The 15,314-nt window shown below is 42.2% G+C and overlaps 1 protein-coding gene across 1 annotated transcript in view; it reads left to right on the top strand.

The window, feature by feature from the left end:
- LOC124798583 (cytochrome P450 6k1-like) overlaps positions 1-15,314 on the top strand; it is a 146,711-nt gene that overhangs the window by 79,156 nt on the left and 52,241 nt on the right. The window contains exon 4 of the mRNA XM_047262045.1: positions 2,840-3,102. Within this exon, the coding sequence (XP_047118001.1) occupies positions 2,840-3,102 (263 nt within the window). The remainder of the gene's footprint in view (positions 1-2,839; positions 3,103-15,314) is intronic.

The following is a 15,314-nucleotide window of genomic DNA, read 5'->3' as shown; positions in this document are numbered from 1 at the left end:
ATCCACGTAACGGAATAAGCAAGTAGGTTTCCATTCGGATGACGACAGGGCTTCCTCCTCGAAGTGCTCCATGTGCAAATTCGCTACCACCGGTGAGAGTGGGCTATCCATGGCGAATCCCTCCGTTTGTTCGTAGTATTCTCCATTAAAAAGAAAATACGTGGAAGTCAAGACATGCCTAAGAAGTTCAGTGGTCTTCTCGTCAAACTTCTGACTAATCAATTCTAGGGACTCTCGCAGGGGTACCCTCGTAAACAAGGAAACGACGTCACAACTCACCATAATATCTGACTCATCCAACCTGAAGCTATCAAGGCGTTTAACAAAATCCACGGAATTACGGATGTGATGAGGACATTTACCTACATAAGGACTTAATATTCCCGTCAGGTATTTGGCCAACAAATATGTGGGTGCCCTGATGTTGCTGACAATGGGGCGTAATGGTACCCCCTCTTTGTGAACTTTCGGGAGTCCATGTAGTCTAGGTAGTACCGGGACCTTGGGGTAACAATTTCTTAGCGTCACCCTCGGGTAAATCTGCGTCCTTGAGAAGCGACCAACAACGCTAACATGTTTAGAATAGGCAAGATAAGCAGCAAAGAAACCGAGAAGAGAAGTCCAAACTCCTGCCTCGAATATAAAAATAAATAAATCAAACGGAAAAGAATGACATTGAACTCGCACCTATCTCTGTGATGCATGTCAAGGAATGTTTGTGGATATGTGTTCGTTGTTCTCGGTTTCAGATTTGTTACTATTTTCTGTTTTTCTTTCCCTAGGCACTACAGAAAACCTTTGCATGCTGTTTCATTACGTTTGGTGCTTCTTACTGTTACACGAGTTTCTACATTTAAACCACTAAAACTAAAACTAATCTGGGGCAAGGATTCAGTCCAGTTCAGAATAATTGTGGATGACGTGATTTTAGAACCAGTGCAGTCCTTCACTTATTTGGGATAACAGATTGACCTAAGCAGTAGTACAGATCAAGATGCACAATTGGCTATAATAGGAAACATATGTAGCACCATTCATATTGTATTTATCCCTTTCATACCCTCTGGATACATTTGTATACATTAATATTGTTATGTATTAGCCGCAGCAGAAATACACTGATGAGCCAAAGAAACTGGTATACCTGCCTTATATTGTGTAGGGCTCCCGCGAGCAAGCAGGAGTGCTGCTACACGACATAGCGTGGACTCGACTGAGGACTAATGTTTCGTTGAATGGTTCGCACTCTGACACTTGTTGATAGCCCAGCATAGAAATCACCAGCAATTTGTGGAAGGTTAGCACTCCGGTCACGTTCTACGATTCTCTTCAGTCGTCGTTGGTCCCGTTCTTACAGGATCTTTCTCCGGCCATAGCGATGTCGGTGATTTGATGTTTTACCGGATTCCTGATATTCTCGGTACACTCGTGAAATGATCGTACGGGAAAATCTCCACTTCATCTCTACCTTGGAGATGCTGTGTCTCTTCGCTCGTGGGCCACGTTCAAACTCACTTAAATGTTGATAATCTGCCACTGTTGCAGCAGTAACCGATCTGACAATTGCGCCATATACTTGTTGTCTCACATAGGCGTTGCCGACCGCAGCGCCGTATTCTGCCTGTTTACACAATATGTATGTATTTGAATACGCATACCTATACCAGTTTCTTTGACGCTTCAGTGCATTTTTCCTGAATGGAAACCTCATGTACACATTTAGGGATGTTTAATCTTGGGCATATTATAAAAAAATCAACAGATTGTAGGAGTAGGCAGCAGCTTGTCGTCGCCAGAAAACACGGAATTAGTTGATAAGTTGTATTTCACTATATAATTTAATATTATCATTGTTATTTTTCTGTGATAGTTATTGAACGGTCAGTTTATTTATGACAACAGTGAAAATTTCAAAAATAATTATTTTAGTCCATAAAAAGACACAAAGTGTTCAAAGTATATTTTGAACACGGGTATATATACACGCACAAATCTTGCATCTAAAATCATTGAAAACTCACCTAAGAGCTTCAGAGCATAGAGTAAAACTTTTATTACTCCAGAATAATTCTAGTATGAAAGGGTTAAAAATAAAGTCAGGGTAGAAATGGGGGTCAAATTTCTTTAAACTACGGCTCTTCTAGTAATTCTTCATGGGGGAGAATGCTGGATACACACAAAAATAAAAGTATGCCAAAGACAAAGTATGGAAATGAAATTTCTAAGAAGAAATAATGGCTACTCAGCAGCAGACGAGGTAATTTTCTACAGTGTTTTTTATACGGAATCCAATTTGTAGCCTAGCTTTGCGAAACAATATAACTATCTTATCAGAAATGTGACGCCAGTATGGTAAAAGTACAAACCTATCTTTTTTCAGTTGGCTCTGTGCTAATACGACTGATCTTTATTCCTAGCTTTTTTCCTTTTGTTCAAATGGTTCTGAGTACTATGGGACTTAACTGCTGAGGTCATCAGTCCCCTAGAACTTAGAACCACTTAAACGTAGCCAACCTAAGGACATCACACACACCCATGCCCGAGGCAGGATTGGAACCTGCGACCGTAGCGGTCGCGCGGTTCCAGACTGTAGCGCCTAGAACCGCTCGGTCACTCCGGCCGGCGTTCCTTTTGTATCTTGGTGTATAATCCCATAACTTAAGTTGGGTCTAAGCCATTGTCAGGTGCTTTCTCCTTCATTGTATGTAACACAACATAAATATGCGCCTCACTTAAAGTATATTTGATTATCTTGTCAATCAAACACATGCAAGCCGCAGAGCAGCCACATTGCAAAATTTTCACTTTCCATAGATTAAAAGTGGACTCTGCCCTGCAGATGATCCAGCAATGCGGCCGAGAGCTGGCCGAAGTGGCGACGGAGTTCGCAAGTCGCAGAAGCTCTGTCGAGGTCCGCGAGATGGTGGCGCGGTACACCACTGACGTCATCGTCTCGGTGGGCTTCGGTTTGGAGTCGGACTGCCAGCGCAATCCGGACGCCGTCTTCCGCGGCTGGGGCCGCAGGGTGTTCGCCCCCGACCTGAAGTCCAGCTTCGGCTTCAGGCTGAACTTCATCTCTCCACTGCTGGCGGACTTACTAAGGCAAGTTTCACAACTACGAGTAATGCGCACTTCATCTCAGATCCGAAGGGACAAGGTGACGCTGTGTCCGAAAAGTAACGATTCACATGTGTTCCCCAATCTACCACCATTCAAACTCCAGCACCATGGAGCATTTCAAATAACGACGCTTTACTTGTTATGTGCATACAGCATAGAACTCCCACCATTCAAACTCCAGCACCATGGAGCATTTCAAATAACGATGCTCTACTTGTTATGTGTATACAGCATAGAAGGAATAATACATGATTAAATTTGTATGTGATTTTGGGATACACAAGGTGGGAGCATTAGTACAGAGTGCTACTATCTCTGCCAAGAGCAGCAGTTCTAATCAGGCTAGGGATCGAGTCGAATTAAACTTGCATCACGTCGTTACACGCTATTCTAACTCTGTGTAGGAGTTCATCAGTTGTAGTGCCTACCGCATGCTGCTGTCGGTCACTCGGCGATCTACGACCAGATGTTACCAACGTTCTCATGTGACTGGGTCGTAAGATTACAAAAGGACGAAAGTAAGACGGCAAGCCCGCCCGGTTGCCCATGCGGACTAACGCACTACTTTCCGAGCGTGAAGGAGCGCCTGGTCCCCGACACGAATCCGCCCGGCGGATTTATGTCGGGGTCCGGTGAACCGGCCACTCTGTGGATGGTTTTTAGGCGCTTTTCCATCTGCCTCGCCGAATACGGGCTGGTTCCCCTTATTCCGCCTCAGTTACACTATGTCGGCGATTGCTGCGCAAACAAGTTCTCCACGTACGCGTACACCACCATTACTCTACCACCCAAACATAGGGGTTACACTCGTCTGATGTGAGACGTTCCCTGGGGGGTCCACCGGGGGCTGAACCGCACAATAACACCGGGTTCGGTGTGGGGCGGCGGAGGGGTGAAGTGGACTGCGGTAGTCGTCGTGGGGGTGTGGGCCACTGCAGCTGCGGCGGGGACGGAGCCTCTCCGTCGTTTCTAGGTCCCCAGTTAACGTACAATACAATAAAATACAAGACCGGAAGGCTGGGGACGAACCACTATCACTTGCTGCAACCAACCAATGTAAAATTTGGAAAAACAGCATTAACTTACTTTTAGTAATTACATGATTCCTATTAAGACAGTGTTTTCGCCTTCCACGTTGGTCATTTTGAGATCCTGTAGTCTACTTCACATTTATTGATTCTCTTTTAGTCACAAAAATGGTGAACCTATAAACCTAGCACAAACACATCAAATGAAGCAAACGCATCCAAATAATATTCAACTGATTAATACTGCTAGTTATTTGAAGAGATTTCTTAAATCCTCTTCATTGGTCCTATCAGACTTTACAACTTCCACACCGCTTTTAATTGCAGTCATTTTTATTATCATCATTTCAATTAAATGATAATTTTATCATAAAATCAATCTTATATCTAAATCCAACCTGAGAGGTAATGTTTACATCGTTTTGTTATCTCACTATGTGTAGGTGACTGAATTACGATGTTCTGTCTGAATTTCCACAGTGGTTACTTATAGTACATGCTGTGGTGCCTGAATCATTTAATTAGCCACAAGCATATTCAGATGTAAATGTTTACTGCAGCTTACGGAGGGGTGCTTTTTTTTTTCATTACGTCGTTATCACTGTGCAGGCTGCAAATTAAAATTCACCTACCTCAGATTGGCGTGTGCTCGATGTCCCTTCACTTGGCAGCGTAGATACTTACAAGATGCTGTAAAAGCAGCGTTGATAAAAAACACCATCTAATACCTATAATTGTTGAGGCCACGCAACTCTAGTTATGAAAGAAAGTTCTGTAGAAAAACTGTCATTTAATTTTTTAGGACAGTAAGAAAATGGATTGGCTTCTGGAAAATAATTTTCGAAATTTCCACACAAAAATATTTATTTTGTCCTTGATAGCCGAAAAAGGTACTGTTTAGTCCACATTTAAACTATTGGCGATTTTCTTCCAGTTCAAAACTCATACACACATTTCACACGCACAGCAGCCAGAAATCTGTTCAAACCGGACCCGAATTAAACAACCTTTCCACAGTCATTAATTTCACCACTAATTTGAGTTATTACATCTGGTCCTTCTTGTGGATTTCTAAAAAAGAAACCGCTCGCCATAAATGCTCGGTGGTTGAATACTGAAACATGCCACACGGATAATATGAAGGCCAATATTTGACAGGCTAATATCTGTCTAACAGATTTAGTCCAAATTTCTGAAATTTCGCCAAGCAGTCCTCAACAGCAACTGCTATCGACTTAGCTCACCAATATCTCAAACACCAAGAAATTCTTCATCTTACACGTTATTTTGTCTGGCACTAGTAACATGACCATCCGCGTTCAGACTTAGTGAGCAATTTACCTCTTCCAGCCTCACTCCCAGTATAACTATCAGGCAACGAGCGGGAAGAGTCTCAATTCTGATTGGCTGAGCATACATGCTGCCAATGATAATGCTCGCTCATGATCATACTCACGCCAAAACTGGCCTGCACCAATCCTTATACACAGATGCATTTGCGTCAATCTGACATGCAAATATTAAAGTAATGTTTAATAAACGAAAACGAAAAGACAATAATTCTGGAAATATTCTTTAGATACAGATTTTACTCCAGCTGACTTTCTGGCTGCTCTGTTACAATAGCAATCACACCTAGACATACGTCATCAGCAAAGTGAGTAAATCCCCTATGATCATTTTCCTGCGACAGGCTTGTGTAAGTCCTGCAGGTTACTTAAGATGGTATTTAATGCAACATTGAAAGTAAAAAGTAAACGAATGTCCCACATATACACTCTCATTTAATCACATTTACTCCCACAGCCATATTAAACACAAATAATAACTTTGTCTGATTTTTATATTACAAAACAAAAAGTAATTGAAGTTTTAATATGAAAATCTCAATTAATTAATTCTACAAATTGAGAGTTCGGTTTACGTTTTCCAATTATACCAAAAGTTAAACTATCATATTTCCTAACTGAATTTACTTCCCCAAGTGTCGGTTTTTTACTTTTTAGTAATTATTTATCTCCGAAACTATGATAGTTACAATGTTGAAATTTTTATACAATCTTCTCCTGAATAACAAACGATAGTGTACCGATTTTGAAAATGACTGAAAATATATACTGTCATTTATTTAGGTTCTTATAGGTGGTAAATGTACGCGTCCAGTAAGAGACCTTGAATAGCTTTCCCACAGCAAACAGTGACAGATGTTCATGTGTTCAAATGGCTCTGAGCACTATGGGACTTAACTTCTGAGGTCATCAGTGCCCTAGAACTTAAAACTACTTAAACCTAACTAAGTACATCACACACATCCATGCCCGAGGCGGGATTCGAATCTGCGACCGTAGCGGTCGAGCGGTTCCAGACTGTAACGCCTAGAACCGAACGGCACATACGGCCGGCTGCTCATGTGTCTCTCAGTTAGGCCACTACATGTCAGCCCCTGAAGTTACATACAGCAAGCTATCCTAAAACAAACGTTCGCTCGGAACAACTTGCAATGGTACAAGCTGTTGTTTGACATAGTATACATCTCTGTGGCTATGTGGGTGTAACAGTGTAAATTTTTATTGATATGCATACTAAATTTATTCATCATAACATTTGAAATTTCTGTTACTAAAGGCTCTTAGGTTCTTGTGATATGGTGAGCTGATCTGATCAACGCGCATGCAGAAGTATGTTCGGTTTTTTTTTCGCTGTATACAATCACCAATCATTTCACAAGCTGCAGGTACCAACACGCAAAGTGCCCACAAAGTAACTTGGCCTGTTGCTGTACATACGGTGCGGTAGGGAGAGGCGACAAAGCCAGTGGTGGGGGCTCCGTTGAGAACGACCACTGTGCACTAGGGAAGATGCAGTTCGACAGCTTGCGTAACTTGCAAACTACAACTACTGACTCTGCTAACAGTCGTATAACAGATTATGCCAGTATGATCAATAATTAATAAAGTAAAATACAGTGATTCAAAGTCAATCATTTCCCATGTGAGTAAAGAAAAAGAAATAGTGGCACGAACAAAGGATCATCCAAAACAAAAAATAAAACTTTTGTACATGGGCTGAAAGATATCCCATAAAACAAAAATGAGGTAAAGTCGCTTGCTACGATATTCATAATCTAAAATAAAGAATACTCATGTAAAAATTACGTATGAGACCTCTTATAACCTTTTTGGCAACAGTACCTAAAAATAATTTTTTTCCTTCATCTTCTACGCCTTCCAAAGTAGTGAAGGCCCTTGGAAGTACTTGTAGCCTTGTTTTACCCCCTCCTTTTTAAGAGTTTTTTGTAGCAAACAGTTCCTGAAATCCTCTCAAGTAAAGATCTTATGAGGATTTTGTTTTCTCATTTCCGTCTTTCAATAAAAATTTGATGACATTGCGTATAATCACACGTGCCTGATTATGAAGAATTTTCACTTATGGTTAGACTGTGGAGCCATGCCTTGTAGTAAATAGACAGCTCTGAGAAAACTTGGGGTGTGCAGATCGGCAGGAGACAGCCAGCAGAGGCGGCCGCCCCTTCAGAACAACAGTATGGAATCGCCCAGTGCTCAGAACGAATATACATTTCTGCGCTGGTGCCACGTTATTTTGGGCGGGTCCTGCATGAGGCTTTTTCCACAGACAATGTGCACAGAATGATGCCTCATCCTCCTTGACAGCCCAGCCTGGCATGTACATGTCACACTCTGACTCAGGTAACCCCATTCGGTTAGACCAAGCTCTGCTTTTTCTCCTTTGTGCAGCCCACTAGCCGACCGTCACTGAGATCCTTCCCCAGCCCAACGTGGTGCTGTGACAGGCAGCTCAGACAGTCCGTTTACTTGCTGCCTCTGTCGGTCTCCTCACAGCGTCATTCCCCAGTCACCCACAAAACAAAACTAACGAGTTAGGTCTGCCACATGTATTTCACTCACCTTAACATTACTGTAGTTAACATATACTGACGGAAAACAAACACGGCATCAAGAAAGAAGTAATGTAGAGTAATGAGATTTTGGGAATACATTTCTCCAGGTAACATATTTAAGTGATTGACATCGCAAGATCACTGATTAATGTAAGTGCGACAAAAGCCATTGCTAATGTGGAATGCTACTACATTAATAGCCAGTGTAGCAGTAAGAATGTTGAACGTAAGCTTGCAAACGTGCTTGCATTGTGTTGTACAGGTGCCAGATGTCAGTTTATGGGATGGAGATATATGCCTGTCGCATTTGGTCGGTCAATACATGGACGGTTAATGATGGTTGTGGATGGTGACCGAGTTGTCCGATGACGTCGCATACGTGCTCAATTGGAGAGAGATCTGGTGACTAAGCAGGTCAAGGTAACATGACGATACTCTGTAGAGCATGTTGGGTTACATGGGGGCGAGCGTTATCCTGTTGGAAAACACTCCCTGGGTTACTTTTCACGAATGACAGCGAAACTGGTCGAATCACCAGACTGAAGTATAAATTTGCAATCGATGTGCGTAGGATAACGACGAGAGTGTTCTTGCTGTCATACGAAATCGCACCCTAGACCATAACTCCAGATGTTGTTCCAGTGTGTCAGCACGCAGACAGGTTGGTTGCAGCCCCTCAAACGGCCTCCTTATAACCAACACACGGCCACCAGTGACACCGAGACAGAAACAGCCTTAATCAGAAAACACGACAGATCTCCACTCCAGCCTCCAATGAGCTCTCATTTGAGACACGAAAGTCACAGATGATGGTGGTTTGGGGTCAGTGGAATGACGCTACAGGCCTTTGGCTCTGAGCTGTCCTAGAAGTAACCAATTTGCAACAATTTATTGCGTCCCTGTGGTGCCAACTGCTGCTCCATTTGCTGCTGCAGAAGCAATACGATGCACCAAAGCTACTTGTCGAACATGACGGTCCTTCCTCTCAGCAGTGCCAGGTGGCCGGCCGGTCTTCCTGCGAGTGTACATTCTTGTGAACGCCGCTGCCAGTAATCACGAACAATGGCTACAGTCCTGCGAAGTTTTTCTGCGGTATCGGTGAAGAAACATGCAGCTTCTCATAGCCCTACTACTCGACCTCGTTCAAACTTAGTGAGATGTTCATAATGTTGTCGTCGTTGTCTTAAAGACATTCTTCACAAACATCAACTCACCACGCATAATCTCAAAGCTAACTAACGCTCACGACCGGTACAATGTGCATTTAAAGCCCACGTGATTTTCATCCTCATAGTATCGCTACTGTCATCACTGTTATTCTACTGGCGCCAAATTTCAATAGACGTCACCTTTCGGATGTAGAAATATGCTCACCAACTTTCGTTTCATTCACACAACTCCTTCTTGGTGTTGCGATTTTTTTCCGTCACTGCATATTGTTAATATTTGCTATCATTCTTCCTCTGTTTCTCAAGTAGGTAAGAATAAATATTATGCGCCTTTTTCAGCTACATCTTTATTTTGTATTCTATGAAATATCTATTCACCTGAAAATGGTTCATATGGCTCTGAGCACTATGGGACTTAACTTCTGAGGTCATCAGTTCCCTAGAACTTAGAACTTACTAATCTAAGGACATCAAACATATCCATGCCCGAGGCAGGATTCGAACCTGCGACCGTAGCGGCCGTGCGGTTCCAGACTGTAACGCCTAGAACCGATCGGCTACTCCGTCCGACTCTATTCACCTACCTACCAACCACTACTTATGTCTATAAAATAAACGGTAATCGTTGAACTATACACATTTGTTATGGGAAAAGTAGCGTTTGTTGCAGGACTTTTAGATTAGTTTACTATCCGCGATTCTAACACTGTGTTTTATCACTTACTCTTGTTTCCTATCCTTTCCTCCTGTGTAACTGTCCTATTGTTTTCATCCAGTGTCCACGCAAGAGCCAACGGCCACACGATAAAACAGGAAACGTCAAAGTAAGTGATGAGTCATAGTCCCATAGCTGCAAACAGTAAAATAACCTAAACGTATTGCCACGAAACACTACATGACTCCTAACAAAATGTGTTGGGTTGAAAATGTTTGGTTGAAAACAAACATTTGGTTACAAAAGACGGATAATATGCAGGATGGACCTGAATTCCATCGACAGACTTTCAAAGGTTGTTCAGGGATATCTTCTGAGTATTTTGGCGCAACGGTCCCACGGTCTCGTGATAGAGCTGTTGCATTTACTGTGGTTTCTTGTCCCAAATTACCTTTGTATCTGTATTGCACTGAAAGTATTAGTCGACCACAATATTATTCCACCAGGGAGTGAGCGCGTAGTCGGGGATACGGATACGAACGAAGGACGGAACAGAAACAGTTATTTAATGAAAATGGCAGCAATCTCGGTGATTAGAGTTATGAAGTACGTGATACATCGCACGAGGGGTAAACGTCAAGTTCCTCATCTGCTGTATCTGATTCACTGGAATCTGTTCCACGTTCATCTATCTTGTCACTTACCCTGTCACTGTCGTCATCATGTGCCGATTATTCATCTTTATTCTCCAGAATAACATTGACATTTAAATTCTCTACTGCTTTTGCCATTAACCCATCCCTGCGCTAATACGCGTTTTCAATACTTTTTTACATGTTCGGAAACTTTTAATCAGTCATGTTGGGTTATCTTGTTCGTTATACGAGAGTTAAACTAAAGGAAGAAACGTTTTTTCTTGAATTTTTTTGTTTCATTATATTCCACATTAGCTCTATTCAGATCACAGTGGTACGTTGGAAGCTTGAGAGCAGTAAATACCTTAAGCATTGAAACAGCGTCTCGTTCAAAAGCAGTCTTTGGCTTATTATGGCGCACAATTTGTAAAAGCTGATTCCTTGTTAAGTTCGATTCAAAATATATTTTGATCTGAATGAGCCATTAAGTCACGTCCCTTATGCGCGATGCTGTGGTGGAGGCTTTATTTGTCTGAGCTGTATCATACGGTGCGTTATCAAGAACAACAATACTACTTGCTGGGATGTTAGGAATCAGTTTATCTTCTAGCAGTTTGTGATAATTGTTCTCATTCATATCGTCAGTATAATCTTGAGAATAAGATTTCGAATTAAAAATAATTTTTCTGTGGCCCCTTTCCATTGTCTCTGATTGCTCTCATATACTCCGCACGCCTTGCAACGATGTCGGCACGTTCTGTTTCTATGATTCTCTTATTTTGACATTTTTTCTAAGTTAAATCCCATTTCTTTCAAAATTTTCCGAAATGTTTCACTTCCCCCCTGAAAATTTATCTCCGTTTTCGTAAATATAGGTAGCTATCTCGACGCTGGGATTTACTTCTTCTACTTACCACACACCAAAAATTTTCTTCGAATAAGCGCTGTATAAAAAGTATCTAGAGAAACCACTTTTCTAGAAAGCCCTTGTTTTCCAAGAGATCAAACTATTTCTTGAATTTTTTTCCGCTACCTTAAATTCTTTAAGAGCTGCTGTTCTTTCTGACTTACCTACCATTTTGGCAGCACGAAAGATTGCTTTTTGTGGAAGTGTCATTACGTAATATTTTTCTGAATATAAGCTCTTTTCCACAAGAATGTGTTCACTTTCTCGACATCTTCCTCTCTTTTCCACTCCTAATTATGATAACACCACATTGCACTACTGAAGATATTTTAAGGGGCACACTGATCCAATTGATACTGACCTGAAGGCATTGACAGTGTGATGCGTTTTCCTTAGTTACCACTGTTATTGTTTACTGTGACGTCACCGTGAGTTTCCGATAACAATAACATTGTGAGCCGGTAATACCGCACATCAGTGCAGTTGCTGACAGATTGTGCAGTATGCCGTGTTTGGATACAACCTATTCCATTTATTTATATGAAGTAGAGAATGGGGAAAGAAAGGGAAATGACAGGTGCTAAACTCGTGAGTTCCAGCCATACAGGGCTTGTGCCAATGCAATGGCGAAAGTTGAAAATTTGTATGGGATTGGGATTCGAACCCGGATTTACTGGTTCTTACGAGCAGCAGCCTTAACCGCTTCAGCCATCCAGAGACAGTGCCCAACCGACTGAGATTTCTAACTTATCCCACGCTGCAGTGCAATGTCCCTCGCTCGTTGAACCCATACTCGCAAGTTATTGATTCCAGTAAGAGTTCGGCCGATATTGGTGCATCCCCACTGAAATAAACGTCCAGGGGCCGTCGCGCTCTTACAGAAATATACACATCTGTGTGGTATCTATCCTGTCGGATATGTCCGACAATTGTATACATGTTCCACTCACCCGCGGTACTTACTGCTGAGATCAGTTATCCCCACTTCACTCTCAAGCTTGTATTCAGTGCTCCACGGTTCTGACTAGGACTCGTTTTCCGGCAGCGTTAGTTGGACGTTAACAGTGACACACAGCAATATGGTAGGTGGTCAGCTTTACTAATGAAGAATTCGTCGGTATGCACCTCATGTGTTGTATTCACTGAATACAGTGAAGGAGCGGCACAACGACACTTCAATGAGTTGTTCCCTGTTTTGGGAACGTTTGAGTACCTTTGTATCTTAGGTTCCTTGCATTACTGTGTTGTGTGTTGAAAGTTTTGGCTATTGCATATTACGGGCTTCTTCATTGTTGCAAAGAAACAAGATCGATTATGGTAACAAACGGAATAAATCACAATGACATTATTACTCCGTAACGAACCGCCAGTGACCGTGAGTCCCTTATACCGAAATACTCTGAAGATATCCCTGAACAACCACTGAAAGTTTTTCGTTGGATTTTTGGATTACCCTGTATACACATGTTGAGGTAATTAGTACAGTTTCCCATGATTAGGGAATGTGTGTTAGGAATAGATAAGATTCCTCATTTCTTTCCTGACAAGTTGCTAGTTGAAAGCGGTTGTCATTATTTTGCTGTGTCATGTTATCAAGTGTACCTAATTACTATGTACATTGTGGTGAGTGACATACTGAGTGTAGAGCTGTATTCCTGTGCGTGAACTGAAAGGAAACAGTGAAAACGTGTAGGCAGAGCCTCATTTTCTCGACGATCACTATTGGGTCCTTCGAAAGCTTGAGTCCGTTCGATTTGTAGATTATCATCAAAAGTATCACATTCCTTCACACTAGGAGACATTGCAAAAAGCAATGGATTTTGATCCAGAACATTGGTCCAAAGTTTGGTTATAAATAACTTTACGCTACCACTTCTGCTCTTTCTGGCTAAATAATGGTGGTGAAAGTCACATCCCCATCAGGTTTCGAACCAGTCTCAGACTTGCGAACCACTGCACAAGCGTGCGTTAGCGACCTCGACTCTGCTTATAGGAAGGAAGTATATTCAGTTGTTACACGTGGCCCTAGATATTTGTATAAAGTGACTGGAAGAGAGGTACAAGTAAATGGAGTATGAGCTACATCAGTCATCATTTATTTACTAAGTAGTGCAATATTTCCCCCGACAAAATCTGCTCTCTCACCTCCAATGGATGTTACCACTGAAAGCCCAGAGATACTATGACAATATGACCACCAAAAGTTCAAAGAACCCTAAGAGCGAATGTCTGATTTATCCAACAGACGGAACTGATAGTCATGTGTCCGCCGCCATACGCTCTGCTAAGTCAGACAGAGGGTTCATGTGGATGCACCTGTGGTTATTGGTAACGTATAAGAAGAGAGCGAAATGCTGCGGAAAACATGAGAAAAGTTTTTGAATAAAACTCATGGTTCGTGAAGAGAATTGTTACTTCCAACAAGTGTCAAAGAAATGTGTCTCAGCAAATGAGCAGTGGAGGGAATCTGTAGCTGTTGGTGAAGATCGAAGGAATGTCAAGGCTCTACATCTCATCCACGACAGGGTCGTTAAATGCCGCTTAACGATAAGTGAGTGCCTGTAATTGGAGGGATAGGACACAGTATTCTTAGCATTGTAAGCCTCATTCAGATGGGACTCGTATGTGGATATAGAGACGATCTGTCAAGCCAGTTTGACTGTTCCCAGTATGGAAAGTAAGACAATGGTATAGGTAGAAATGATACTGTGTGGGAAGGACGTAAGTCATGCCTGGTTAGTTGAAGCAGCGTGCAAGAGAAGTATCTTGGTTCTGACCGCAATCCAGCACACAGTTTTTATCTGGCAGTAAATATTAATTTTTACATGTGAAACTGTCACCAACAATCAGTCAAAAACAGCTCTAATCCACAACAGAATTCCATCGATGGGAGGAATGAAACCTGCGATCAGGCCGTGAAGACCACGCGATAGTCATCCTTAGCCATCCACCATCGGATGCCGTATCGAGGGACATGGAGTCATCATATTGCACTCCTGGCCATCGTAGATGTTTCGACCTCGAAGCCGCTACTCTCAATCAGTTAGCTCCCCAGCTGGCATCACGAGGCTAAATGCATCACAGTCCACTCCTTCCACCACGAAAAAATCCCTGGCAGTGCCAGGAATCGAATCCAGATCCCCTGACTGAGGGTCTGTTGACCACAAGCCTACATTGGTGGACCCCAGTGATGGACAGTAGTGAATTACCAAACCAGAATGACTAATCTGGGGTTGCTGTTCTGTGGTCACCCTTCTTCCAAGTTTCGAGCTTGTACTTCGTCTCTAATGATATCTTCGTTGACGTGACGTTAGACTATATTCTTCCCTCCTTCCTTCACTACAGATACGCCGCCACTCATGGCAGCACCGTAGGTTGCTGCAGTCCAGTATCGTGTTGCAGTTCAAAAGTGCAGAATGAACCGCATGAACTGAGTGTATTTGTTTTATAAAACTAGATAAATTGAGAATCTGGAATATATATAAATCACCAATTGATGACTGGACCACATGACGCTTTCCAGAAGCCGAACATTCAGAAATGTACGATGTTGGGTATTTCAGCTCACACCACACACGATGGGGCTACACAAAACGTAATCAGGATATTGAAAGACGGGCCACTTGGGTGGATTGTTATGATCTACATCTTCTTTATGATCCAAAAGAGAAGGAAATTTTCCACTCCAAAGTGTGGAATACTAGGATGACTTTTGATTTATGATCAACTACTCACGAAGTAAATGGTACTGCCCTTCATGCATCGAGGTGCGTAACAGAGGTCTTCTCAAACAGTCAACACTTGCCAATGGTAATCAAAGGTGGGTTAGTTTCCCCGATTATAGTCAATCCACCATTCTCTAGCTGGAACCTAAAGTGAAC

Source organism: Schistocerca piceifrons, chromosome 5, assembly GCF_021461385.2.
Source record: "Schistocerca piceifrons isolate TAMUIC-IGC-003096 chromosome 5, iqSchPice1.1, whole genome shotgun sequence".
Lineage (NCBI taxonomy): Eukaryota > Metazoa > Arthropoda > Insecta > Orthoptera > Acrididae > Schistocerca > Schistocerca piceifrons.
This window is presented reverse-complemented; position numbering and strand designations above follow the sequence as displayed.